This window comes from Lontra canadensis, unplaced genomic scaffold (genome assembly GCF_010015895.1).
Source record: "Lontra canadensis isolate GAN:19392208 unplaced genomic scaffold, GSC_riverotter_1.0 scaffold23, whole genome shotgun sequence".
Taxonomy (NCBI): domain Eukaryota; kingdom Metazoa; phylum Chordata; class Mammalia; order Carnivora; family Mustelidae; genus Lontra; species Lontra canadensis.
The window spans coordinates 7452449-7478364 of NW_022631017.1; the positions used below are offsets into that span (position 1 = coordinate 7452449).

The following is a 25916-nucleotide window of genomic DNA, read 5'->3' on the forward strand; positions in this document are numbered from 1 at the left end:
GAGAATTGTCTCCTGACAGGCTAGTCCATTCATGAAACAAAAATAATATGCTATAAGAAATGTCTGGAGAATAAGAAATCTTGCAAATTGAAAATACTAAGGAAATCAACACTTACAAGACAGTAATAGAAGGGATGGAAGAAAAAGACGAGGGCGTCTTCTCGCAATCAGAACAAAATGGACAAAAAGGTGGAAAACGAGAGAGGAAAGATAGGAAAATGTGATGACTCCATGAGGTTCAATAACCAACTAGTTAAGGAGTTCCAGAGAACAGGGGAAGAGGAAATGGGGCGTCATTATCAAAGGATGGATGTGGTTGCCAGAACTGGAGAACGGGGGTGCACGCTGCCAGGGCACAGTGAACGAAGGCAGGCCCTGTCCAGGGTGCCCGCGGAGGGGGGCCTCCTGCTGTGAGGTCGTGCGGTAGGACTGGACAGTCCCCTGAGAGCTCAGGCTCCTTATAGACGGTAGAACCAGAATAACGCTCCACCTTCCTCATTCACAGCACTGCATGCCGGATTTTATCTTTGGAAGACCCTGAGGATTCGTTTCCCTCTCTCTCTGTTGCTTTCCAGTTATCACAGTCCTCCTCCCACCTCATTCCTTAGCCGGGACCCAGGAGCCCGGGTTCTGCCTATCCTTGGGCCTTCTCACCCTGCCTTGCCCACCCCTACTGACCCTCACGGTCAAGTTGCCAAGCACTGAACCAAACAGGCTTTGGAAAGACAACTTATCCCCACCCATCGAGGGGCCCCCAGTGCCTGCCTCCCACCCCATGGCCACTGAGAGCCCCACGTGACTGTCTGAGGCAGAGGTTTCCTGCTCCCTGGGGAATGCTGTGTCAGTGGCCAGGCAAGCCCCAGAGCCAACATCTGCCTGACCCGCCATGGGCCCCAACCTGCTACCGCTGCTGCTCCTGGGACTGGCAGGTAAGGTAGAAGGAGCCATGCCCTGGGCCCCCATACTGCACTCCAGGCCCAGGAATAACTGGCATTATTGTGGCAAGAGTAACTCTTGTAGGGCCCAGAAGGTGGACCTTTCCATCCCTGTGCCCCCGTGGCAGTGGGTGGACTGGAAAGTTTCCCCAGCTCCTGCCCAGCCTTCCCACATCCTTTCCTTCCCTAGGCCAGGGCTCCATGGTCACCTTCCCAGAGGTGCTGCAGGCCCCCGTGGGGGGCTCCATTCTGGTGCAGTGCCACTACCGGCTTCAGGACATCAAGGCTCGGAAGGTGTGGTGCCGCTTCTTGCCAGAGGGGTGCCAGCCCTTGGTGTCCTCCACTGTGGATCGCAGAGCCCCTGGTGGCGGACGCATGTTTCTCACCGACCTGGGGGGCGGCCTGCTCCAGGTGGAGATGATTACCCTGCGGGAGGAGGATGCGGGCGAGTATGGCTGCGTGGTGGAGGGAGCCGCGGGGCCCCAGACGGTGCACAGAGTCGCTCTGGACGTGCTCCCTCCAGGTGAGTTATCCTAGGCTGGCCATTGCCCTTCCCCGCCTCCACCTGCACCTCTTGGGGGATGGGGGCCCTTAGCAGGGGAGGAATTGGGAGGAGATATTTTTGACTGCTCCCCAGGGACCGGAAACCAAACTGGGTGAGCAGTCTGAGATAAAACAGCCAGACAGTGGGTCCCTCCCCCCTCCCACGCTAGCGGGTTTCTCCATTGGAAGGCACATCCTCCTTCCTCACCCATGGCCTTGGCCTCCTCATCCAGCATTTTCAACATACTTCATGCTATTTTTTTCCTCTAAGAAATGTTTTAAAGAAAGTATTAATTTGGGCATATCAACCTGGAATTCATTTTTTAAATCTTCCTGTTTATTACTCCTGTTATAATGGGTTTGATGGCTTAAAATTATTGAATCCATATTTTATTTAATTTTATGTCTTCACTGAGCATATAGTATGTGCCTCACCTTTAAGCAGGGTGCGTTCGATGCCTGAATTACTCCCAGCTCATTTTGTTTTAAAAAATGAGGAAAATGTCATTAATAGAGATCAGTATTGTCAACCCTATTTTGAGTCTAGAAAGTCCTTTTTTCGATAGGCTGCAGTTTTCTGACAGGCTACAACTTTCTAATGTCTAAGCGTTTATTAAAAGACAATTTTAAAGTAGAAGAAGAAATTTCCCTGAAAAGTTGGATGTTGTAAGAAAAAAAATGTTCTGGAGGGAAAATGGCCAGCTGCCTGCAGAAGTGGAGACTGTTACAATCTTTCTCTTGTGGATGATAACAGTCTTTCATTTTTAGGTCCTCCTTTCTCATGTAATTTGTGCCCAACCCCCAAGTCATGAAATGAAGAAAGGCATTTTTCCTTTTCTTGGTCCCCCCCACCATTTGCTAATTATTAGTGTAGACTAAGTTGTCATTAGTATCCCTCTCATCTCTGGTCCATGATCATTATTTCATGATGTAAATATGTTCCTGGTGGTCTTTGTCATCCTCTGTCCTCCTCCTTCCTTGACACTCTAAGGTCTAATAGCTCCAACGTGTAGGATGGGATGGGGCAGGTGCTGGGGCCCCAACAGCTGTAGTGGATGGATGCTCAGGCCAGCCAGTGGAGCGTGGCTTTCAAGGAGGGTGTGGGTGGCTTAGTAGGCATCAGGAGGGCAGGACACATGCAGCAAGATGGGAAACACGGCCTCTTCAGATCCTGGTTTGGCTTGAGGTGGGAGATAGGAACCATGAGCCACTGGGAATAAGACCCCTATCCTGAGGGTCTAGAAGGACTGGCCAGGTTCCCAAGACAAATCCTCAGGACCAGAGAAATTAACCCTGAGTCCCATAGCCAGAGTTGAGTGTGTTATAAGGACAATAGAAGCCTTGTCACAAAACCAAGACTTAGGCTCTGAGCAAGGCTCCCAGCAAGGGTCTTCTGGCTTTGTGTCACATTAGGGTTTATGCTAGAATTCCTTAGATCCTGAGGGCAGAGCTTTGGATGGGGCTCATCCAGGCTGCAGGGGTATCCCATGGCTGCAGGTATATGGAGAGGTTCAGCAGGCTGTGCTGAGGCCCCTTTAGAGACCAACTGATGAGCACCAAGAGCAAGGTTGCCACTGAGGACAAGAGTGGAGAACCTATTCTGGGGTGGGATGGGGAGGCAGGCATAGATTACCAAATGGCTGATTCTGCTTAGTCTGAGCAGCCAGATAGGCCAGGGGTCTGGAGGAGCAAGTGAAGAAGGAAGGGCAAGGGTTGGGATCTGGTGGTGGAGGGGAGTGGGTCTGGTCACTAACAGGTAAAGACAGAAAGAGACCATCCCTGATCTCCAGAATTAGGCCCCTAAGGAATATGTCAAGCCCCATTTGTGTCAAGCCCCATCTGCTTCCTCAGCTCCACTCCCCCAGTCCCTCAGATCTCAACAGGCCTGTACCCTGCCCTCCATAGTTATATGCTCATTAATATTTCCTTCTGACTCAGCTCCTCGACTGAAAGAGAAGGACACCTATAAGGCTGGGACTCTGGCTGACGGCCCCTCCTCAGACACTGTGGGCAGTGCCAGCCCTGTGGAACCCACCCAGGATGAGAAGAGGTATAGATAAGAGCTGTAGTCGGTGGCTGGGAAAAGGGTGGTGGTAGGAAGGGGAGTGAAAGATTGTTCAGAGCCCCAGGCTAACTCAAGGGGAAACCTCATGGTTCCTTCCACCCCTGGGGAACTTCTGATCAGACAGGAAGTCAGGCAGACCTGCCTGTGTATCCCAGTTCAGCAAGGACCCCTTTATCCTGGTGGTCTCCGGCCAGGATAGCCTGATAATGTGTTTCTCTTCTGCCCTGTTTGAGTCTGTCCTCCTCATTCCATCCCCCAATTCCTCTTCTTGCAACCATGGCTCACCAAGAATAGCACCCTTCTCCACTGCTCTGGAGTTCCTGGTGAGCAGCTTCCTGCCAGGTTCAGTCCTGAGCTCATCTATCCCTTTATGTCCTTCAGCATCCCCTTGATCTGGGGCGCTGTGCTCCTGCTGAGCCTGCTGGTGGTAGCATTGGTGCTGTTTGCTGTGATGACCAAGAGGAAAGGTAGGTAGCCATCCACCAGCTGACCCCAGCACAGCCCCGCTGGTAGTGTACCAGCTAGTCTTATAGACAATGTCAGACTCTAGGTCTGTGTCCCCTGTAGATGGGCTTGTCTGAGCTTTAGTAAGGCCCACAGGTCCTAGAATTTCCTAGACGAGGGGTGGACAGGAAGGAGGAGATTCAGTGGGAGTTGTCCTGGTGACAGAGAGGAATTGGACAGGGTGGGCAGTGGGATAAACAGGTGACTAGAGGAGGTGAGAGAAGGGTTTTAGGAGAAAGGCTGAGTGTTGAGGCAGGATGAAGGGAGTTGGAAGCAGTCAGTGGGTGGGGAGGCACCTGGCAGGCTGCAGCAGATCTGGGGAGGCAGTGGGGAAAGATATGCTGGTAGGAGTGAGATGAAGGGTCTGGACGAGGAAAGAGCCTTCAGGGACTTCTGAAGGCAGGGAGGAGATGGGCTCTGAGCCAGGATGGGAAGCAGACTATGGTGCCATCCTCTGTCTTCCCAGGGAACAGGCTTGGTGTCTGTGGCCAACCTCAGAGCAGCGGAGTTCGGGGCATGGTAAGAGGCCTCTGCAGGCCCCCAGCCAAATTCTTCTTCCATCTGCCCAGTTCACTGAGAGGTCCCAGGATAGGGGGTGGTAGTGGAGAAAGACTGACACCCAGTCAGGGCCCATATCCTCTTCCTAAATGGTGTAAACTTTGTACCAGTTGTCTTCTACCTTCCCGCCTTGGTATTTCACGCTCCTCAATTTGGGAAGCAAGTTAGGCCTTGAAAATCTTCGAAGGGAATCCCTCTTACCCACCAACATACTCAGGATTTGAGAGACAGATCCAGTGTGTTCCTGGGCTTCCCCCACAAAGGGAACTGGAGCAGAAGGAGGCATTTTCTCTCTGTCTCACTTACCTGCTTTTGTTACAGGCCTCCTCCTCTGTGGCCCACCACATCAGTAACTCTGGATTGGGACTTGATTTGCCATCGGACGTTCCATATGCTAGGCTCGACTCACCACCTTCCTTTGACAATACCACCTATAGTGTACCTTTTGATCCCCCATCAGAGAAATCCCCATCCCCAGCCCAATCCTCATCTCCCCCTCTGCCTCCTAAGGTACTAATGTGCTCCAAGCCTGTGACATATGCCACAGTCATCTTCCCTGGAAGGGACAAGGGTAGAGAGGCCTCCTGTGAGCCAGCCCAGGATCCACCGAACGGCCAAACGCCACCCAGCTAAGCTGTTCATCCTCCTGCACACTCACGGAGAGCATCCCCAGAACTCTGTGCATCCAGCCAGCCAGCCCATGCCCTCAACCCTTAGGATATCAGAGCAGCTAGGGACTTTAGATTCTAACCTAATATCTTGGCTTTTCTGACCTGGAAAGTGAGATTTAAATGTGACTGAGATGTCTTGGGAATCCCCCATGCTGGTTCCTCTGCCATTATAATACTGAGTTAAATAAACTCTGAATGGCAATATATGAGCTCTTGATGTTTGAGGGGGAGAAAAGGGCCTGAGTTTGATTATTCCTATGGTCTGGGAACTGAAGGTTCTGGTCCAGGGTTTGTGCTGCATGATCTCCTGCCTGTTCTGCCAGTAGGGACAAGGTTTCATTCTCTGGTCAGAATACTATGATGGTGTTTGATTCAAGGGACACTAAGAAGCCTTCTTCAGAAGTATTTCCTGCCTTTTTCACGGTACCTAAATTATAGATCCATTGGCTTTAGTCTAGATACCTCTTTTGCCTCTGCTCTGCACCTTGTAAATAGGCGGCATTTTCTGATGTGACAACACATGGGAGGAATGGGATAATATGAATGAAAGGAGACTCAGGACAGATGTGGTGAGAGAGATGGAGCTGAAAAGAAATAGGAGTGATGTTAAGGGAACATACTGAGGGTTGGCGGGGGTAGGTGAGTGGGTGGATTGGGTAACTGGATGATGGGCATTAAGGAGGGCACTTGAACTAATTTGGGTGTTACATGTAACCAATGAATCACTAAATAATACACTATATGTTAACTACACTGAATTTAAATAAAAAATAAATAAAACAGGAGGAAGATCAGAAACTGAAGTAAATCCCAAGCCTATCCCTTGGCAAGACCAAGGATTTTCAAGCGCCAGGAGATAAAAGACCTCTGCAGACATGTTTATCAGAGCTAGTTCTCAAGTAGGTGGACATCTGGTAGCACTGTACTCTTTGGCCTGAAATCTGGAGCCTGGAAAGAGCCCAGTGGAGAAAGGGCATGGCATGGGAAGAAGGGGAATGAATGGTAAAGGTGTGGTCATTGCCAAATGTAAATGAAAGCTAGTCGAGGCTGGGGGCGGTAGGGCCTTTAAGATGTCTGACAGGATTTCTTATGAAACTGTTCAGTTTGAAACTATCGGCCCATATTGAGACGAAAGATAAATGGAGAGAAGGGGGTGCTTGGGAAATTATTTGTCTTACAGTCATGGAGAGCTAAGCCTAAAGTGTTTTTCACCATCTGGAGAGGCCCTGAGTTTGGTCTAGGTACCCGAGAAAGGACAGGCAGAGCATGTACCCTGGGGTCCAGCTGGGTAGGCCTAGTGATGCTATTTTCAGGGAGCTCTGGCAGGATGTTCTGAGCTTCCCCTGATAGAGTCTCAGCCTGTGACATAACACAAATTTACTTCTGTCCCTTGTGGAGGTGGCAGCTGCCCACCAATCAACTAAGCCCTTATTTTCCCTGGCTAAGATAACTGGGGACTTCCCTCCTGGGGAAGAGAGGCAATGAGGGTAGGGAAGGATAAAATTTAAAAAGAACCCATCTGGGAAAAAGTTACTCTGGTCTGAATGTGGTTTGAACTTTTTAGAGCCTGACAGAAGTAAAAGCATATTTAATAACACAAAGGAAAATACTAAGATCAACTGGCGGGTGGAGAAGAGGGAAGGAGGAAAGGGAAATATATTAATTCCATCAATGCTCATGTAAAAGTCTATGAATACCAAACAGAATCTCTCAGTTATAACTGTAACTTCTGAGATGAAAATACAGATCTTCTAAATTTTATCATAAGAAACATAGGAAAACAAAGCAAAGAAAATGCAGGTGACATGACAAGGCCATTGCTTCATATCAGAACCTTTGGAATGCAGCTAAAGAAGTTCTCAGAGGAAAAGTCACACCCTCAACAAGAATTAAGCATCTTACTCAAATTGCTAGTTCGTTTTAAAGGAGGAAAATTGTATACTACATAAATAAAAGAGCTTATTCTTTGAAATGAAATGAAATAAAAGAGAGAGTGTTAGCTAACTTACCCAAATAAGAAATAACAAGGGGAAAATGATCACAGATATAAAGACAATGAAAAAAATGAGAGTATTTTGTGTTCGTGGTGTGCCTGGGGTGGGGTTAATGAATGTAGAGAAGGCTGAAATAAGTTTTTGGGGTGACTGAAATATCTTCTATCATGACTGTGGTAGTGGTTATGTGGGTGTATATGTTTGTCAAAACCCATCATTAAAATAGGTGCACTTTCTTGTATGTAAATTATATTTTGATAAAGTTGATTTTTAAACAATATTTGAAAGACCATGGGGGAATAGTTAAAATAATCTTAGAGAGGAAAATGTTCTTTAAAGTATTATACAAAACTCAGAAGCCATAAAAGAATTCATTGATACATTAAAACAAGAAAAGACTGATATCTTTTTCTCCACTACAAAAGCACAATAAAGATGAAACACAAAATGAGGAAAAGTTCTGCAACTCATACAAAGGCAGACCTCATTTCTCTAACTCCTACAAATCAATTAGAAAACAAATACTTAATAGGATATATACATATAGCTCATAAAACAGGAAATATAAACATAGTAAAGATGTTTAACTTAATCTAAGGGAAATGCAAATTAAAAGTACATTGAGAACGATTTAAAAGAAAATGGTTGAAGAACTCAGAAAATACTTTTTTTCCCCACATTTTTATTTAAATTCTACTTAGTTAATATATAGTGTAATACTGGTTTCAGGAGTAGAATTTAGTGATTCATCACTTACATATAATACATGGTGCTCATCCTAACACGTGCTTAAACATAACAACTCCTTAAATTCTCTCTTCCAGGGGTGCCTGGATAGCTCGGTTGGTTAAGCATCTCATTCTTGATTTCAGCTCAGGTCATGATTTCAGGGTTCTGAGACTGAGCCCTGCTTTGGGCTCTGCTGAGCATGGAACCTACTTAGGATTCTCTTTCTCCCTCTCTCTCTCTGCCCCTACCCTCCCTCTGCTTGCTTTCTTTCTCTATAAAAAAATTCTCTGTTCCATAAAAGCAACAAGAAAACTGGCAAAAATAGCCAGAATCAACTTTTTTAGAACTCTGGAAACCAATGGCTTGCATCAACCCAAAGAATCTTTACTTAAGAAAATTGGCTTTCCCTCCCTTGTAGCTCATTTAAAGCACATAAAGCAGTATTCATAAAGTAGCATTTACATATATGTGTTGACAGGCACATGATTTATTAAGATATAACTTTTATGACATTTATAATATGAAAGAGTGGGGAGGGAATGGAGCTATAAAGGATCAAAGTTTTTGTATATTGTTGAAATTAAGCTGGTATAAATAAGAATTGGATTGTTTTAAATTAAAATGTTAATTGTAATCCCTATAGCAAGGAAAAAAAACCCTCACAAATATAGTAAAAGAAATGACAAGGGAATTAAAATTAAATTTAAATTGTGTATTTAATATAATGAAAGAGTGGAGAAAGAGAAGGAAACAAGACATCAGACATGTAGAAAACAAATAATAAGATGGCAGACATAAATCCTATCTTATCAGTAATTACTCTGAATGTAAATAAACATTCCAATTAAAAGGCAGAGATTGGCAGAATGTATTAAAAAAAACTCATGATCCAACTACATGCTTCCTATAAGAGACAAACTTTAGAATCAAAAACACAAGTAGGTTCCAAGTAATAGGATAGAAAAACATGTATCACGCAAACTAACTAAAGAGAGGTGGGGTGGTTATATGAATTAAGACAAAAGGACATTTTATAATGGTAAAAGAGTAAATCCATCAAGAAGATTTAACAATTATAAATATATATATACCTAACAACAGCATTTTAAAATACAGAAAGCAAAACTAACAGAACTGAAGGGAGAAATAGACAAATAGTAATAACTGTAGACTTCAACATCCCACTTTCAGTAATAGGCAGAACAAGGTAGACAGGTGGAAGATCAGCAAGGAAATAGTAGACATGAACAGCAGTGTAAAAACCAACTAGACTTAATAGACATCTGTAGAACACTCCACTAAACAACAGCAAAATGCAATACACATTCTTCTCAAGTATACACGTAACATTCTCCAGGGTAGACTACATATCTGACCATAAACATGTTCTCAATAAATTTAAAAGGACTGAAATCATACAAAGTATGCTTTCTGACTATAAGGGAATGAAATTAGAAATAACAGAAATAAATTTTGGAAACTAACAAATATGTGGAAATTAAACAACACACTTCAAAATAACAAGTGGGTCAAAGAAGAAACCACAAGAGAAATTATAAATACTTTAAGAGGAATGAATTCAAAAATATAACACAGCAAAACTTAGGGGATTCAGCAAAGTCTGTGCTTAGAGGGAAATCTATAGCTGTAAACACTTTATATTAAAAAAAAATAAAGATCTCAAATCAACAACTTAACTTTCCACCTGGAGAAACTAGAAACAGAAGAGCTGACTAAACCCAAGCAAGTGGAAGGAAGGAAATAATAGATTGGAGCAGAAATGAATGAAATAGAGAACATATAAAGGGGAAAAATCAGCAAAACCAAGTATTGGTTCTTTGAAAAGATCCACAAAATTGACAAATCTTAGCTAAGGTTACTTTCTTTGCCAAAAGAACAAAGAGAAGACTCATATTACTAAATGAGGAATGAAAGTAGAGGGAGCACTACAGACTTTATGAGACTGTAGGAAAATTGTGGACAATCGTGTTTCATCAAAATAGATAACCTAGATGAAATGGACAAACTCCTAGAAAGACACAAACAACTGAAACTGACTCAAAATTAAATAGAAAATCTCAATAGATCTATAACAACTAAAGAGGTTTAATTAATAATCACAAAACTTACCAGACAGAGAAGCCCAGGCCCAGATGATTTCACTGGTGAATTCTACCAAACATTAAAAGATTTTTAAAACCAATCCTTCACAAGACCTTCCAAAAAATAGAAGAGGCAGGCCCTCATTCTATGAGGACAATTTTACCTCGATTCAAAAACCAGACAAAGAGATGACAAGAGAACTACTGATTAACATCTCTTATGAATACAGATGCAAAAATCCTCAACAAAATACTAGCGAATAGGCTCTAGCAATAAATAGAAAGGATTATATACCAAGACAAAGTGGGATTTATCCCTGGAATGCAAGATAGGTTCTACACATGAAAATCACTAAGACATACCACATTAATAGAAAAAAGGACCAAAACCACATGATCCTTTCAACAGAGGACAGAAAAAGCATTTGGCAAAATCCAATACCTTATCATGATACTAATGCTCAACAAGCTAGGAAGAGCTGGGAATTTCCTCAACCTGACAGAGGGCATCTACAAAAAACTCACAGGTAACATTATACCTAAAGGTGTAAAACTAAAAGCTTTGTCCCTAGGACTGAGAACAAGACAAAGATGTCTACTCTTGCCACTTTCATTCAATACTACAGGTTCTTGAGAGTGTAATTAGGCAAGAAAAAGAAACAAGAATCAACCAGATTGGAAAGGAAAAAGTAAAATTATTTCTATTTGCAGATGACATGATCTTGAATATACAAAATCCTAAGGAATCCACACACACACACACATAAAAAAACCAACAACAACCCCAGAGCTAATAAATGAGTTTAGCAGTTCCAGAATACAAAATCAATATACAAAAATCAGTTCTATTTCTATGAACTAGCAGTGAACAACTCAAAAATGAAATTAAGAAAACAACTCCATTACAACAGAATAAGGATAATAAAATATTTAGGTGCAAATTTAACAAAAAATTTCAAGACCTCTACACTGAAAACTATAAAACATTGAAAGAAATTTAAAAAGACCTAAATATGTCTGATCCATTTTCATGGATCAGAAAACTTAATATTGTTAAGATAGCAATTCTTCCTCAATTTACTTACAGATTCAACTCAATCCCTGTCAAAATTACAGCTGCCCTTTTTGTAGAAATTGACTAGCTGATCCTAAAAGTCATATAGAAATGCAAAGGTCCCTGAATAGCTAAAACAATCTTGAAAAAAAATAATACAATTGGAGGACTCATATTCCTGATTTTAAAAGTTACTAAAACACTACAACAATCAAGATGGTGTATACTGGCATAAGGACAGACACATAGAACAATGGGACAGAACTGAGGGTTCAGAAGTAGACCCAAACATCTAACAAAACCATACATCAAAAAGAGTATCATTTAAGTGGGGGGAAAGAATAGTCTTTTTTAACAAATAGTGTTGAGACAAGTAGATATCCACATGCAAAGAATGAATCTGGAAACTTACCTCATACTATATGCAAAAATTAACTCAAAATGAATCAAAGATCTAAAAGAGCTAAAACCATGTAAAACCTAGGGAAAAAAACCAGAAGCATAAACCTTTGCGATTTCTAAGATATAACACTTAAAGTGCAAGCAACCAAAAAACAAAACCCAGAAAAATTGTACTTCATGAAAATATAACACTTTTGTGCAGCAAAATGATACTGTCATGAAAGTGGAAAGACAATTCACAGAATGAGAGTAAATATGTGTAAATCAAATCTGATAAGGGTCTAGTATCAGAATATATTTTAAAAAACTCCACAATAAAAATACATGTAACCCCATAAAAAATGGGCAGAAGATTCCAATAGACATTTCTCCAAGAAGACTGACAAGTGGTCAATAAGCTCATAAAAATGCTCAACATCATTAGTCATAAAGGAAATGCAAATCACCACCACCACGAGATACCATTTCATACTCACTAGAATGCCTGTATCAAAAAAAGAAGCAGGGATGCGTGGATGGCTCAGTTGAGCATTCTCCTGGTTTCAGCTCAGGTCATGATCTCAGGGTCATAAGATCAAGCTCTGCATTGGGGTCCAGGATCAGTGCGGAGTCTGCCTGAGATTTTCTCTATCCCTTTGCCTCTGCCCGTCAACCTGCTTATGCTCGCGCGCTCTCTCTCTCTCTCTCCCTCTTTCTCAAAATATATAAATAAAATCTTTTAAAAAGAGAATAACAAGTGCTGGTGAGGTGAGGATGTGGAAAACTGGTATCTTCACATACTGCAGGTAGGAAGGTAAAATGGTACAGCTACTTTGGAAAATAGTTTGACAGTTCCTTAAAAAGTTGAACATAGAGTTTCTGTATAACCCAAATTCCATTCCTAGGCATATACCCAAGAGAACTGAAAATATATGTTCATACAAGAGCTTGCACACAAATGTTTATAGCAGTATTATTCATAATAGTCAAATAGAGGAAACAACCCATGTATCCATAAGCTGGTGTGAATGGATAAATGACATGTGCTATATCCCTACAATGGAATGTTATCCAACCATAAAAAGGAATGCTACAATGTGGATGAACCTTCAAAAGTTTATGCTAGGTGGAAGAAGTCAGACATAAAAGGAATATATTATGATTCCATTTATATGGAATGTCCAGAAAAGGCAGGTCCATAGAGACAGAAAGAAGGAACTGGGTAGGGACTGCTAATGGGCATAGATAGAGTTCCCTTTGGGGTGATAAAAATGTTCTGGAATTAGACAGTGATATGGTTGCACAACTTTGTGATCTACCAAAAGCCACTTGAATTGTATATATTTTTAAATGGTGAATTCTATCTCAATTTTAAAAATTGCCAAAAGGAAAACAAATGGCAAAGAAAGGAAGGAAAAAGGAAGGAGCAACAGTATGACTAGGTAGTGCCTTTGTGGGAACCACAGGTGCAGTAAATATACACTATTGCTTGCATGTGCACAGATGATTTTGCAAGGATGCACAAAGAAGTGGTAACACAGATCAGCTCTGGGGAGGGGAATTGGTGGCTGGAGGACAGGAATGGGAAAGACTTTCACTGTTAGACACTTTTGTTCCTTCTGAATTTTGTGCCACATAAATGTATAATCTATATTTAAACATAAAAATTAAATTGGTAATAATAGCTAATACTTATTGAGTGCTTATTTTGTGCCAGGTACTGTTCTAAATGTTTTATATTTATGTTATCTGCATGATGATGTTCTTTTATTCTGTTTTTATCCTCATTTATAGAAAGGGAAACTGAAACATAAAAAAGATGAATTATATGCTAGAATTAACAAAGCTAGTAAGTAGCAGAGCTAGAATTTGAACCCAGGCTGTGTGGCTCCAGAGTCCTTGTTCTTTACCACTAGTCTGTATTGCCTCTCAGGAATTAAAGGAGTGGGGGAGGAAAAGTGGGGGAGAGTGTGTGAGAAGGACAAAGGAAGAAGGGGGTAAGAGACAGAGGAATGGAAGGGGGAGTAGGATGGCAGTAGAGGGAGTGGAGGGAGGGTAACAAGAGGACAGGGGTAAAGGGACAGTGGGGGAGAGGGGGAGCAGGGAATATACAGACCAGATGGCATGATTAAAATGCCAAGTACAGGGCTCCTTTTCCCAAACACCTCCCTGACTGTCCTTAAAGTTCTGATCACGGTCATTTGAATAGAATATCGAACACTGGGTATGGGATAGCTTACCATAGGCTAGGTCCTATGAAAGCTTCTATAGCCACTGCAAAACTCTGGAATCAAATTTGAGTTAGAATCCCAGCTCCACCACTTTGTGGCTGTGTTTCCTGGAATAAGATCTTTCTAAGCTTCAGTTTCTTCATCTGTAATATGGAGATAATAAAAGTACATGCTTCACAGGTTTGATTGAAGGATTTAAAGAATGTATTTTGAGCACTTAGGCTGGCACAGAGTAAGTGAACAATAAATGGTAGCTCTCATAACATTATTTAACAGACTCCATGAACACTAGATGATTGAGTTGTTAAATATAAGAAATTAGTAGGAAGATCAGGCTCTGTGTAAGAAAGGCCATCAAATGGATAAAAGTACAAAGGTGGCGGCTCTAGAAAGGGAGAATAAAAAGAGAGCTAGAGTCATACACCTTGGCAGTTTCAGTTTCACATGGGAATCCCCAAGTCATAAAGTGCAAAAGAGCACAGCCCTATGCACCTCTCAAAAGATTCCTTGACTTCTTAGGAACCCATTACTACATCCTTGCCAAGAGATCATCAAAGCACTCATAATGCCGGCTTTCCATAAGTAAATACAGCCTCTGTATCAGGGCGGTGTTTTCCATCTGCTAGTGGATGTCGCCTTATGTAAGAAGCAATCAGTTCATCTTAAAGCCTCCCAGGCCTCCAGTCTACTGCTGGTTCTAATTTCTGCCTCATTTGTGCCAATGACTGTTAAGAGTTAAGAAAGAGATATCTAAGTTTCATGCTTCAGAAACATAGGCTTTTATTTTGATAAAGCTAAAGATAGTGATGACCATAAAAGGCTAGTATACTGAGTATGTATACTAAACAGTATCTTAAAAAGGAGAACTTGGGTCATTTCTTTGTGTCATATACAGCAAGAGAACCAAGGTCCCTTCAGATAATTTTTTTTAACATACACATTCTTGAATTTCTTCATCCTTATTCTCCTTGACAACAGCCACTTTGTCAAATCCTGAAAGCAGGAGCAGAAACAATATCACAAACCCCAGAGAATGTCCTCAGCAATTATGAACCTAACTTATGGCCCTAGAAAAGGAGGAGATTTGCTAGCTCTGAGGTAAGGAACTCTATTCTTTCGTCTTTTTCTTGCCCACATTTTACCATTAACCTTCATAGAATTACATTGTGGAGGCTAAGGTCTTCTTTCTCCCTTAGTGACCATCCAGATACTCCATGGAAACAATCTGTCTGTTTAAGCTGGGACCAAGGAGGAACTTTCTATGCCCAGGGGTCACAGATGTTGGAACAAAGGGCTGAGAGAAGGGGTCATACTGTTTAATGATAAAACGCCCCTGTCTGTCTGGGCTGGGTCCAGAGCTAGTGAAAGGATGATAATTATCTGCGGAGCAAGGACTAAGTCCTTATAGCTCTGTATCTCTCCTTTCTTTGGAGCGGCCTTTGACTGTCTGTAAGAATCCGAGCCTGTTTGCAACATCTCTCAGACAAGGGTTCCAGGAATGAATGCTTACTCTGCATTCCTAAATTTCTTCCAAAGGAGTTGTTTTCCTCCAGGAATTCTCCCTCTATCCAAATCCTGGTCAAGCAGGTGTCAAAAGGTCTGGCAGTATTAGTCGAGGACATGGATTCTCTCTGTCCGTATCTCATTACAGAGGCTTTAAGCTCAGAGACCCACTGGTGATAGACTGGGCAGGTCACACACCGAGAGAAGAACTCCTTACAGTACTGAAAGGAGAGGGAAGTCTGTGAGCTCAAGGATGAATACTTTCTTCCTCCACTCCACTCTACCAGGACTTACAACAGTGCCCACTCAGCATACTCAGTCAGGGCTCAAGGGGGAGGGAGGAGTGAGTCATGGCAAAGCAGGCCCAGAGAGTTGGTTTTGAGCTACAGGGGAACTGGAATGCCTTAGACGCAGAAGGCAGGGCTGTAGGGACAGGTGTCAAACTCAGACAGAGGGCACCCACTGAGAAGGATTAAGTGTTAACATTTTAATGGTATTGGGTAGTAGCTGTGCAAAAGAAAGTCAGGGAATCTGGTCCTGGCCCATGCAAGAATACCTGGGAGGGTACATGAGGTAAGTGGAAAGAGTTTCTAGGTTGAGGAAAAAGGTTTGAGTTGGGAAAAGAGAGACAGAGGCAGCAAGGAGAAGAGTAAGGGAGAGATGCAGATGGCAGAGAGATCAAACTAGAACTTAGGTGTCAGGTGAAGGACAGGAGAGAAGCAGGTACCTTGAGGGTTTGGCTGCGGGTCTCTGGGGGAGTGTGCATGAAGACACCCTCTGGCATTTTTCGTAACATTAGCACATGGCACTCCAGGAATCGGACAAAGCCATGTGAACCAAATAGTGAGGCATTGGTTCTTTTCACCAACCGGCGAGCCTTGGAGATGTGGTACTCAGCCAGATTCCACTGCGAGTCCTGGGCAAACCTGGAGGGAAGAATCTCATCTCCATCCCCTGCTGACCGACCGTGGCTCTCTCATGGAGTCGTCACGGCTTTAAGGCTCTGCGACCTCCTGGACAGTCAGGACTGTGATGCTGGCCAGTGGCCAATGCTACTAACTCACATGAAAGAGACTTAAATGGAGACCATGGGTTATCCAGCACTTCACTGTAACCTTAAACTTAACCCTCAACCTATGCCCAAACCTGCTCAGGGACAAAAAGAAACCTTCTAATAAGATGGGAGGGATGGGAGGTAAAGGTCTTTAGAAAGGCACAGAGGCAGAATAGCCCTGCTGGAGAGGGTTTGTAAAAGGCAGTAGCTTAAATGACCCCATGGTATCCTTAAGTTTCTATTTCTGCCCTTTCCCACCAAGTAAGACTCTGGTACCCCACATTACCACATGGCCAGAGATGAGTGGACCCCCAGCATGACATTACTCTGAGAGTTTAGGATGCAGCTGTGCTCACAGTGTTGAATGAAATGCAGACACTCGCCAAAGGACCGGCAGAGCAATCCTGTGGACAGAAAAGGTAACCAGGCTAGGATCAGTTGTCAGTGTAGGAACTGGTATAGAAGGTATGTGGTACAGGGGAACAGACAACATCCGAAACACAGACCCCTGAGTCACAATGTGGTTCCTAGACTTTAAGAAACCAGGGGCTAGGATCATGGACATGACAAAGGGACAGCCTCATGACTACCTGTGTTCCAAACACAGGGCCCTAATCTAGGTCTGAATCCTTCAGTATAGCAGAGCCCTGCACAAGAGTTACCTTTTCCGTAGAGCAGTAGATCTAAGCAAGCAGAATAGAAGCAGGCCAGGCCAAGGACATCATGACTCTGGGAAATGAGTGCCCACTGACTCTCCAGCACACGGACACATAGATCAAATCTGCCAAGAGACAGAGCCACAGGGACCAGCTAGGAAGTGGGGAGGATGGTAGAGGAGAGGAGGGGATCTTCTATCTCCAAAGTAGCCTAACATCCCCTAGAGATCTTCTCGCCTTATCTCTATTTATACAGAAGCTGTCTGTGCCTGAAAACAGACCTGCCTCTAAGCAAAGGAAGTAGGAAAATGCCTGAGCCAGTTTCTAGGTTCTTTCTTGAGCTACTGCAATTACCTACCCCCTGCGGAGAAATGAAGGAGAAGAGGGAGGAAAAGGGGGAGGCAGAAGAGAGGGAGAGGAGAAGGAGGAATATGCATTTCCACTCCTAAACCCCACACTTAAAGACAATGCTTCCTGGAATGAATAGAGAAGAGACAGCCCTGGCTGTAAGAAATGGAACAGCATCTCCCTCTCCATTTCATACTTCCTTGGGAGACCATATCCTCCCCTCTTAGACAACACATGCAAATGGCAGAAAATGATCTTAATACTTCTTCTTTAGAAATGCAGATTTGAAGAGAACTGAGAGAACCAGATTCTCCAGAGCTGGTTTCTTGAGGTGTCTGCATATCTCATGAGCTTGAAAACCTAAGGAGGTCAAAGAGCATTGTATGAGGCCTAGTGGTGAACTTGGCTTCTCTAAAAGCCCTAGGCCCACCAGCTCCAAGCCCCATTACCCAGCTTGATGGAGAAGTCAAGATGGCCAAGGCAGAGCTTGGTGTAGGCTAAGGCCTGCATAAGCTGGGCTGTGGCCAATAATCCCTCCCTGGAGAACCAACATAGGCTGCTTTTCTGAATGGCCATCTGCTCACACTGTAGCCACTTGTCTCTGTCACCCATATTCTGGGAGAACTGGGATAGGGCCACATAGGTAGAGACAACCTGTGGGGCAACAAACATGGGGCAAAATATTCTGACTGTACATTCCCTTATACTTCCATCTTGTCCCTTTTTTTTGCTAAGAGCCCACTATGGTGCCTTGCTGCCCACCTGATCAGGGACTACTGGCATCCCTATCACTCTCCCTGACTCCTGCTATGAAAACACACTCCTTGTTGCTCCCACACTTCTAATTTGATCATTCCCACTGCCTGATCTTGAAACAAGCCACTTTCTCTACCTGCCCCCCTTCTTGTTCTCTGATCCCAGACTTCCCCTTCAAGACACTGGACAAACCATACTTCAATGTTTTCTCTAATGAAGGCCTCTGATCCTTGTTCCCTAGAACTCTTCAGAACTGCTGCCTAGATGTCTATTATAAGCATTTGCACATTTGACATCATTGATGACTTTCTTCTTGAAACACTGTCTTCACTAGGTTTTGAGGACATCATATTCTTTTGGCAACTGCTCAGTTTCTTTTACTGATTTCTCCTTATGACCCTGACCTCTTAACAATGGAGCTGTTAACTCAGTCCTTGGACCTTTTCTCATTCCCTCGGAGATCTCACCTAATTTCATGGCTTTAAACATCGATAATCCCTGAATTTCTATTTCCAGTCCAGACCTCTCCCATTCACCCCACATTCATATGTTCAACTGCCTACTTAACATCTCCATCTAGATGTCTAATAGACACCTCAAATTAAATATGTCTAAAACCTGGCTTCAGTATTTCCCCAAATCTGTTCCTTGTGCAGACTGCCCCATCCCAATCAAGAGCATCTCTATTCCTCTAGAAGTCCAGATTGCAAATCTTGGGATTATCCTTGAATCCTTTTTCTCTCCCATCCCAGAAATGATCCATTTGGTGACTCCTGTTGGTTCTCTCTTGACTGAAGACCACTCCTCCTGCTTCCTCTGCCACCACAACAATCCGAGCCACTATCTCTTGCCTATATTGTTGGGATAGTCTCCTAACTTGGCTCCCTGCTTCCTCTCTTGCCTCCTTCAGTTGATTCTCAATACAGCAGACAGAATGACCCTATTAAAATATAAATAGACTCTGTCACTTCTCTTCTCAGAACCTGCCACTTACTTCCCATCTTCTGTAGTGTAAAAGTCTAAACCCATATAGTGGCCCACAAGGCTACACCATCTGCCATCCACCCTCTCCTGGCTCTCTGACTCACCTCCTGGTTCTGTCTCCTCCCCTCCTCACTGTTCCTCAAACACGGACAGCATGCCTCGTGCACCACTGTGCCTTCTGCCGGTGCATTCTTCTCCCTGATAGCCATATGGCTTACTTTCTCACCTCCTTCAGATATTTGTCCAGATGTCACCTGCTTGCTGAGGCTTTCCCTACCATCTTGTTTAAAACTTCACCCCATCGTCCAGCTCCCAGAACCCCATGGCCCCTTGCCTCCATTTAATTTTTCTCCACTGCATTTATTATCAACTAACATTCCATATATTTCACTGATTTATTGTGTGTTTCCCTGGAACCAAGATCAGTGCCTGGCACATAATGTGTATTCATCAAATATTTATTGAATAGATGGATAAAAAAGATAAGACAGACAGACGGACACTGAAGTTAGGAAGGTATTTTCCTTCCTTCTTTTTTCCTAAGTCAGCAGTTCAAATCCTTCTTTAGATCATGGGCTCCTTTGAGAATCCAATGAAAGCTGTGATCTGTTCCCTACCTCCCTCCACTCGTCAAATGTTCTTTTGAACATACACACCAAAGCTGACATTCAGTTCAGGGAACACACAGACATGCCTGGAAACCCATCTAAAACCCATCTAAAAGAACTCATCTGCAATATGGGAAATGCTGCTCAAACATATAATCAGTATGTAGAGTCTGGTTATTGTGGAGCCATGCTAAACTCAGAATCTCTCTCCCTATCATTTTAAGTTTCTGACTGAGGTCCAGAGGTAAAGCAAGGACTTGCTTACCTGGGCTTCATTTGCAAATTCCTCAGCAGAATTCTTCTGCATGAGAGTGGCAAGGCAGGCAAACCTGCGGCTGCTGGCTGTGGTGTCCAGGTTATAGAGCTGCCAGAGCAAGGAGAGGCAGCGGACCCGCTGCTGTAGGACTGCCAGCTTCTTCTTACTGCTGTGAAGCACAGAGCACTTAATTTGTCCTTAGTCTGCACAAGTGCCCACTGTCCCTCCCCATAAAAATCCAAATCTATTCATCAGGGGGCCATCTACAGACTTTCAAACTCAGACATGTTCCTGGGATCCCCATAAAACTTTTTAAACCACCCCTCTTTATTTTTTTTTTTAAGTCGACCCAGCATGGGACTTGAACTCATGTCCCTGAGATTGAGTCCTGTGCTCTTACTGAGTCAGTCAGGTGCTCCCAAACATCCCTCTTGATTGAAAAAATTCAAAGAAGTGTTTTTAAAAGGGTCGTTCTTTGAATTGCTATTTTGAATATATTTCCTACAAGTTATAGCTCAATAACTGGGTAGCAATGAAATATTTTGTATGCATATCAGAAATAATATTGTTACATATATGTATATATATGTATACATGTATATACACATACATATATGTATCTTGATTTGAAAGAGACAGGGTAATATGTATCTTTATTTGAAAAACACAGAGTAACACTATGCTCAAAAACAGAAGGAGTCTTCACTCTGCTACATTTCACTGGCTCAGAGAGTAAGGTAGAAGAACTGGAAGTGTTATAGGCTTGAAAGAGGAGTCTTAGGTCAATAGAGGCAACACTCCAGGCGCCATCCTAGTTTAGTTCTCTGGTCCTAAAGGGACCGGGATGACTTGACTAGACTCCTCACTTCTCACTAGACTTGTTTGGAGATTGGCTTAGTGAACAGGAATGCCAATATTTTTCCAGGAATGTTTGGAAAAAGACACCAAACCAGGTCCAAGGGAAACTCCTTTTCAGCAGTCGAAGGGCTTGCCTGGCCAATTTTTTGGCCAGTGTGATCTGTCCCATGTTGAAACAGACCTAGAGATGGGAAAATGAGAAACAGTAATGTAAATGTGAGAAGAGTACTAGGATGAGGCTCTGGTCATTTGGCGTTAGTACTTGGGCTGCTGAGGCGCTAGAGTGAGAGAGCTGCAGCAGGGCCTGGCCACACTAATGAGCACCAGTAGGGCCACAGGCAGGTAAAGGAGTGAGAAAATAGGATTGTGGAGAAAGCACCCTCTTTTCTCATGTCCCTCATGTTTGTCAATGAGAAGGCTGTGGTTTGGAAAGCAATGCTGCTGGACTGAGATGGGAATGTCATGCAGAAGAGACTCAGATGTTTCAGATGCCACTGAAAGGATCTGAAATGTCACCAAATCCCTTATCTGTCAGGTCATGCTGCCACAGCGTATGTGGGTATAGGAGCTGAAGAACTATCTTGAGGTTATCATATTCTTCACGTTTTAAGACTAAATCCTCCAAGAAAGTGATAGTCTATAGTGATTCCAGAACAATCTTGGGAAGATTGCACAACAACTTCTTCTTATAAAGGGAAAGAAATAATTATTTAACCTCTGGATTGCTCAAAGACCTCAGATTGAAACACAGATAATATAATACCATGAAAAACTCTTAATATTCTCTTTGGCATTCAAAGCATTCAAAGGCATTATACACATTAGGTTTACTCTCCTAGCCAGATTATCTTAAAATTTACATTGAAATTAGTTTTTATTTTAATTTTTAAAAATTTTAAAGCTTGGCTCTCTAACAAAACATCCCCCATGGTTTTATGGAGTAATTATGTATAAATTGATAATTATCCCAACACATTTTGTTCTGTTGATTTAATAGTAGTGAGGCTGGGAAAAGTTGCTGAGCTGTCCTGAGTTATTCTTATGCAATAAATAAATTTACTTCAATATGTCTTTTGTAAATAGAGTGTCTCATGGCATGCTTTCCCCAGAGCTTCTACTTGTTATATAAATCTCATTCCCTAAGGAAATTGCTTTATTACAGAATAATCTATGAGGCATATATATTTTTTAAAGCAAAATGTAGAATGGAATATAGAAAGCTCCTATTTGTATATAACAAAGGAAAGGGGAGACCATATACATTTATGTATGCCAAACCCATCTGGTAGAATACATAAAGATTTATAACATCAGGGAGGGGACATAGTAGCTGAGTGATGGGGTTGCGTGTAGGGAGACTTTCATACGTATGTTCTCCCCCCTGCCGTTTTATTGAGATGTATTTGACACAAAGCATTGTGTAAGTTTAAGATGTATGACATGATGGTTTTTTATTGAGATATTGTAACTGACATATATAATGTGTTAATTTTAGGTGTCCAACATAAAATTTTTATGAGAACTTTTAAGATCTATTCTTTTAGCAACTTTCAAATACATAATACAGCATTGTTCAGTATAGTCACTATGCTGCAGATTATATCCCTAGGACTTATTTACCTTATAACTGGAAGTTTGTACCTTATGGTCACCTTCACGTTTATGTCCACTCCCCAGTTGTTCTGAAGTTAGTTTACATGTACTCCACTTAACAAAGGACATGAATAAGCAATTCACAGAAAAATAAATGACCGGTAAACATACAAAAATAATGTACCTTATTAAGAAATACACATTTCAGTATAATATAACTTTCATCTATAGATTAGAAAGTTTAAAACAGACTGATAATATCTGATGTAAGGATGTGAAGAAATGGGAAAAATTCAAATTGATACACAGATGGTTCCTGACTTAAAATGGTTTGACTTAACAATAGTGTGAAAGTGATATGTATTCAGTAGAAACTGTATTATGAATTTTGCTCTTTTCCTAGGATAGCAATATATGTATGGTATGATACTCTCTCATGATGCTGGGCAGCAGCAGTGAGTGCCCTCCCTGTCAGCCATGCGATCATAAGGGTAAACGACTAATAGACTTAAAATCATTCTGTCCCCGTAGAAATTAAGGCTTAGAAAGCTTAAAATAATCTCAAGTTAGAGACAACCTAAATGCATGTGAAGAAGGGACCGATCAAACTTTGATATAAGCATACAATGGAGTACTTGGCAGCTGTAACTGATTGGATATACACTAATATGCAAAAATGTTCCGTCTGTACTGTTAAGAATAAAGGTCAGCTACAGAAGAATGAGAATATAGAATATGATTCTATTTTAAAAACAACAGAAAATAATAATGATATGCCTATGTGTGTGGATCTGGTGGAATTTGCACAATATTAACTATGCTGGGAGTAGCATGGAGCTCTTTTCATTTTCTCCATATTGTGTATTGCAATCTTTTGAATTTGTAGAACGTTTCCTTGCATTATCACATTTACAACTGCATACAAAAAACCAAGATTTTTAAAAGAAATAATAAGGTAATTCTCAAGGAGAAATAACCCAAACTTCAGGGCCCTGCCCTGACTTTACCTCTGAACGAAGACAGCAGAAAGTGGCCTCCTCAAACTGACAGATCTTCACCTTGTGCTTTTTCAAAAATGAGAATGCTGAGGGCTGGCCCAGAAGACTGCTTGCCTTCCTCAAATAAAAGAAGGCCTCCGAACAAGACAAGGGATGGAGAAACAGGATTAGGATTCGGACGACCCTAGTGGTGCAATGAGGTTGAAGGATGCAGTAAGGTTATGATGAGGTCAAGACTGGGATTGGAATCGGGGTGAGCTCACAGTAAGAAACGGGGAGATGGATGGCACGTGCAAGTCAGGGGCAGGGCGGCAGTAGTTTGTGCTCTCGGACTAGCACATTCCCACTTGGTGTTTCCTTCTAAACCCCTTCCAACACCTTTCTCTATCTTGCTCCATTTTTCACCCAAACTGACTGACAGTATGAAATCCCCACCAAATTCCCCAAGTGAAAGGGCTCAGCTCAAGGGCTGGGAGCAGAGCTTGCTCACCATGTAATTCTCTGACAGGTCCAAGGAGGCAGCAGCAGCCTCCAGCAGGTAATAAAATGCACATGTGGTCTCTCCGATGACCAGGCAGTGCCGGGTGAGGGGTGAGATCACGAACTGCAGGATTTCCTCACAGTGACAGGGCTTTCTGGTCAACATGTCTTTGTCGGGGCTGCTCTGAGCCAGCTTCCTGTTCACCTGATCCAGGAACTCTTCCTCTGTTCTTTGTGCAGAGAAGATGAGTGGAGAGTGGTCACAAAGCAACCACTCTTCTCGGGCATTCCCAGGTCTCCAAGCCACTGTTTCTGGGAAGCTTTCCTTTATGACTCATCGGGTTCTGTGTTTAGCCTTCTCCTCCATCACTCCATAAGTTTTTGAAAGTCAGGGACCAGATCTATACTGTCAAAACCCTATTAAGGATTTTTTTAAAAACCCAAAGCCAATCTAAGTACCTCACAGATTAAATGGAGAAACAACTACACCTGAAGAGTAAACTAACAGCATGTGAAATAAAAACATGAACATGATACAAGGCAATAAGTAATAAATACATTTCTCTATTGGCATATTTGAACTTTGTCATAACACATTTGAACCTGATTTTATACAGCACCATCTCATCCTATAACAACACTGTCTTTCAGGTAGGCAGAAACTATGTTCCTTTTACCATTGAGGAAATTAAGGCTTAGAAAGCTTAAGTGACTTTTAAATGACCTCACAGCTACTGAATAGAACCAAACCTAGAGCTCACTTCTCTGACTACTAGTCCAGTGCAGTTCCCACAAACACCATGAGTTCAAAAGAGGTTAGATCTCTCTGAGACAGAACGACTGAAAAAGATGGAAACTGAGGAGGGCTTTGAAGAATGGGGAATACTCTGATAAGTAGAAGGATGTGGAGGCCACTTAGTATTTCAAAAAGGGGAAATGTGTGAGTACAGATATACAGGTGAGTGTGAGGATGATTTATGTAGAGTACAGATTTTTCTTTGAAAACCATAGGAAATCAGGTTGGATAAGCAGGACAGGAAACTCTAGAGTGGCTGGTAAACTCAAGGTAGGGACATTTAAAATCAATAGACTAGGCATTAGAAAGCCAGGAGGCACATGATTGGGAAATTTAAATTCCTTTTAATATCATCTGGGGACAAACATAATTGAGAAGGCAAATTTATAGCAGAGAAAAATCTGCTATGTGTACAATTCATTTGAGAGCTCTTAAATGAAGCTTTTCCTAAACACTAAGAAATAATTTCCCTACAAAGAATAAAAAATTCCCGTTCCAATTCTCTGTTAACTTGAACTCTGGACTGAGTACAAGTGTCACTACTCCAGGCTGGTCAAAGGCTTTCCTTGTCTGCAGGTGAGGTGAGTGGCCCAGTTTAATGGTCACCTGTGTCTCATTTCCTATCCCCCCCACCCAGTACCTCCTCTCACCATCTCCATTTACCTGCAGTGTTCACTTGTGAAGGTCTCTTGACTTCTGAATGGTTTTGTCTGGAACTGAAAACTATCTGTAGGGAGAAAAAGATTATCTTTCATTATCTATCTTTGTATTAACTGAGAACATTTCCAATTCCTGACTACCTCTCCTCCGAAGCTTAGTTCATGACCTAACTGCTTATCCCATTGTTAAAATGGTAAGTTTAGGTTTAATATTAGCCTATACAAAAAATAGAATGATAGATTACAAATTCCTTAATGCCAACTATTTATGATTCAAATAGTAACTCCCCTGAAACCTCTCATACCAGCCCCTAATTTTATTTGCTAGAGAAATGAATAAAGAATATGTCCACCCAGTTTGATGGCTACTTCTAATAGAGGAAATCCCTGAATATATCTGGAATGAATTTATGACAAGATGAGAGTAGACCACAAAGTTAGACCTGTGAGGAAAATCATGAGGGCACCAGATGCCATAGTCCATAAGAGTCACTGTGGTCAGCAAGGGGTTTCAGCTTTACCTTTTTACTTTAAACTGGCCTTAAACAGCCCTTATCCCTCAGCTCTGACTCTTCCTCTGCAGTTACCTTCTCAAAAAGC

General features: G+C 42.4%; 2 protein-coding genes across 19 annotated transcripts in view; one reads left to right on the plus strand and one right to left on the minus strand.

The window, feature by feature from the left end:
* The first annotated feature begins 776 nt into the window (after nt 1-776).
* The window catches only part of TREML1 (triggering receptor expressed on myeloid cells like 1), a 75932-nt gene continuing 50792 nt past the window's right edge, over nt 777-25916 (plus strand). Inside the window, exons 1-6 of one of the 2 annotated variants that reach the window (XM_032862268.1) lie at nt 779-929; nt 1126-1458; nt 3417-3528; nt 3925-4010; nt 4514-4566; nt 4927-5460. In XM_032862268.1, the coding sequence (XP_032718159.1) occupies nt 887-929; nt 1126-1458; nt 3417-3528; nt 3925-4010; nt 4514-4566; nt 4927-5238 (939 nt within the window). In that variant the 5' untranslated portion in view covers nt 779-886 and the 3' untranslated portion in view covers nt 5239-5460. Of the gene's footprint in view, nt 930-1125; nt 1459-3416; nt 3529-3924; nt 4011-4513; nt 4567-4926; nt 5461-25916 lie in introns of those variants that run through there. The other variant, XM_032862270.1, reaches the window with a different exon arrangement.
* The window catches only part of LOC116870481 (adenylate cyclase type 10-like), a 41015-nt gene continuing 29604 nt past the window's right edge, over nt 14506-25916 (minus strand). For 6 of the 17 annotated variants that reach the window (XM_032862243.1, XM_032862245.1, XM_032862239.1 and 3 more), the window contains 12 exons: nt 25321-25384; nt 23872-24091; nt 23391-23564; nt 20799-20971; nt 19942-20101; nt 17778-17982; nt 17592-17688; nt 16987-17105; nt 16611-16728; nt 15998-16196; nt 15278-15491; nt 14507-14760 (listed from right to left, as the gene is read on the minus strand). In XM_032862243.1, the coding sequence (XP_032718134.1) occupies nt 14696-14760; nt 15278-15491; nt 15998-16196; nt 16611-16728; nt 16987-17105; nt 17592-17688; nt 17778-17982; nt 19942-20101; nt 20799-20971; nt 23391-23564; nt 23872-24091; nt 25321-25384 (1808 nt within the window). In that variant the 3' untranslated portion in view covers nt 14507-14695. Of the gene's footprint in view, nt 14761-15277; nt 15492-15997; nt 16197-16610; nt 16729-16986; nt 17106-17591; nt 17689-17777; nt 17983-18581; nt 19267-19941; nt 20102-20798; nt 20972-23390; nt 23565-23871; nt 24092-25320; nt 25385-25916 lie in introns of those variants that run through there. The other 11 variants (XM_032862241.1, XM_032862240.1, XM_032862246.1 and 8 more) reach the window with 10 other exon arrangements.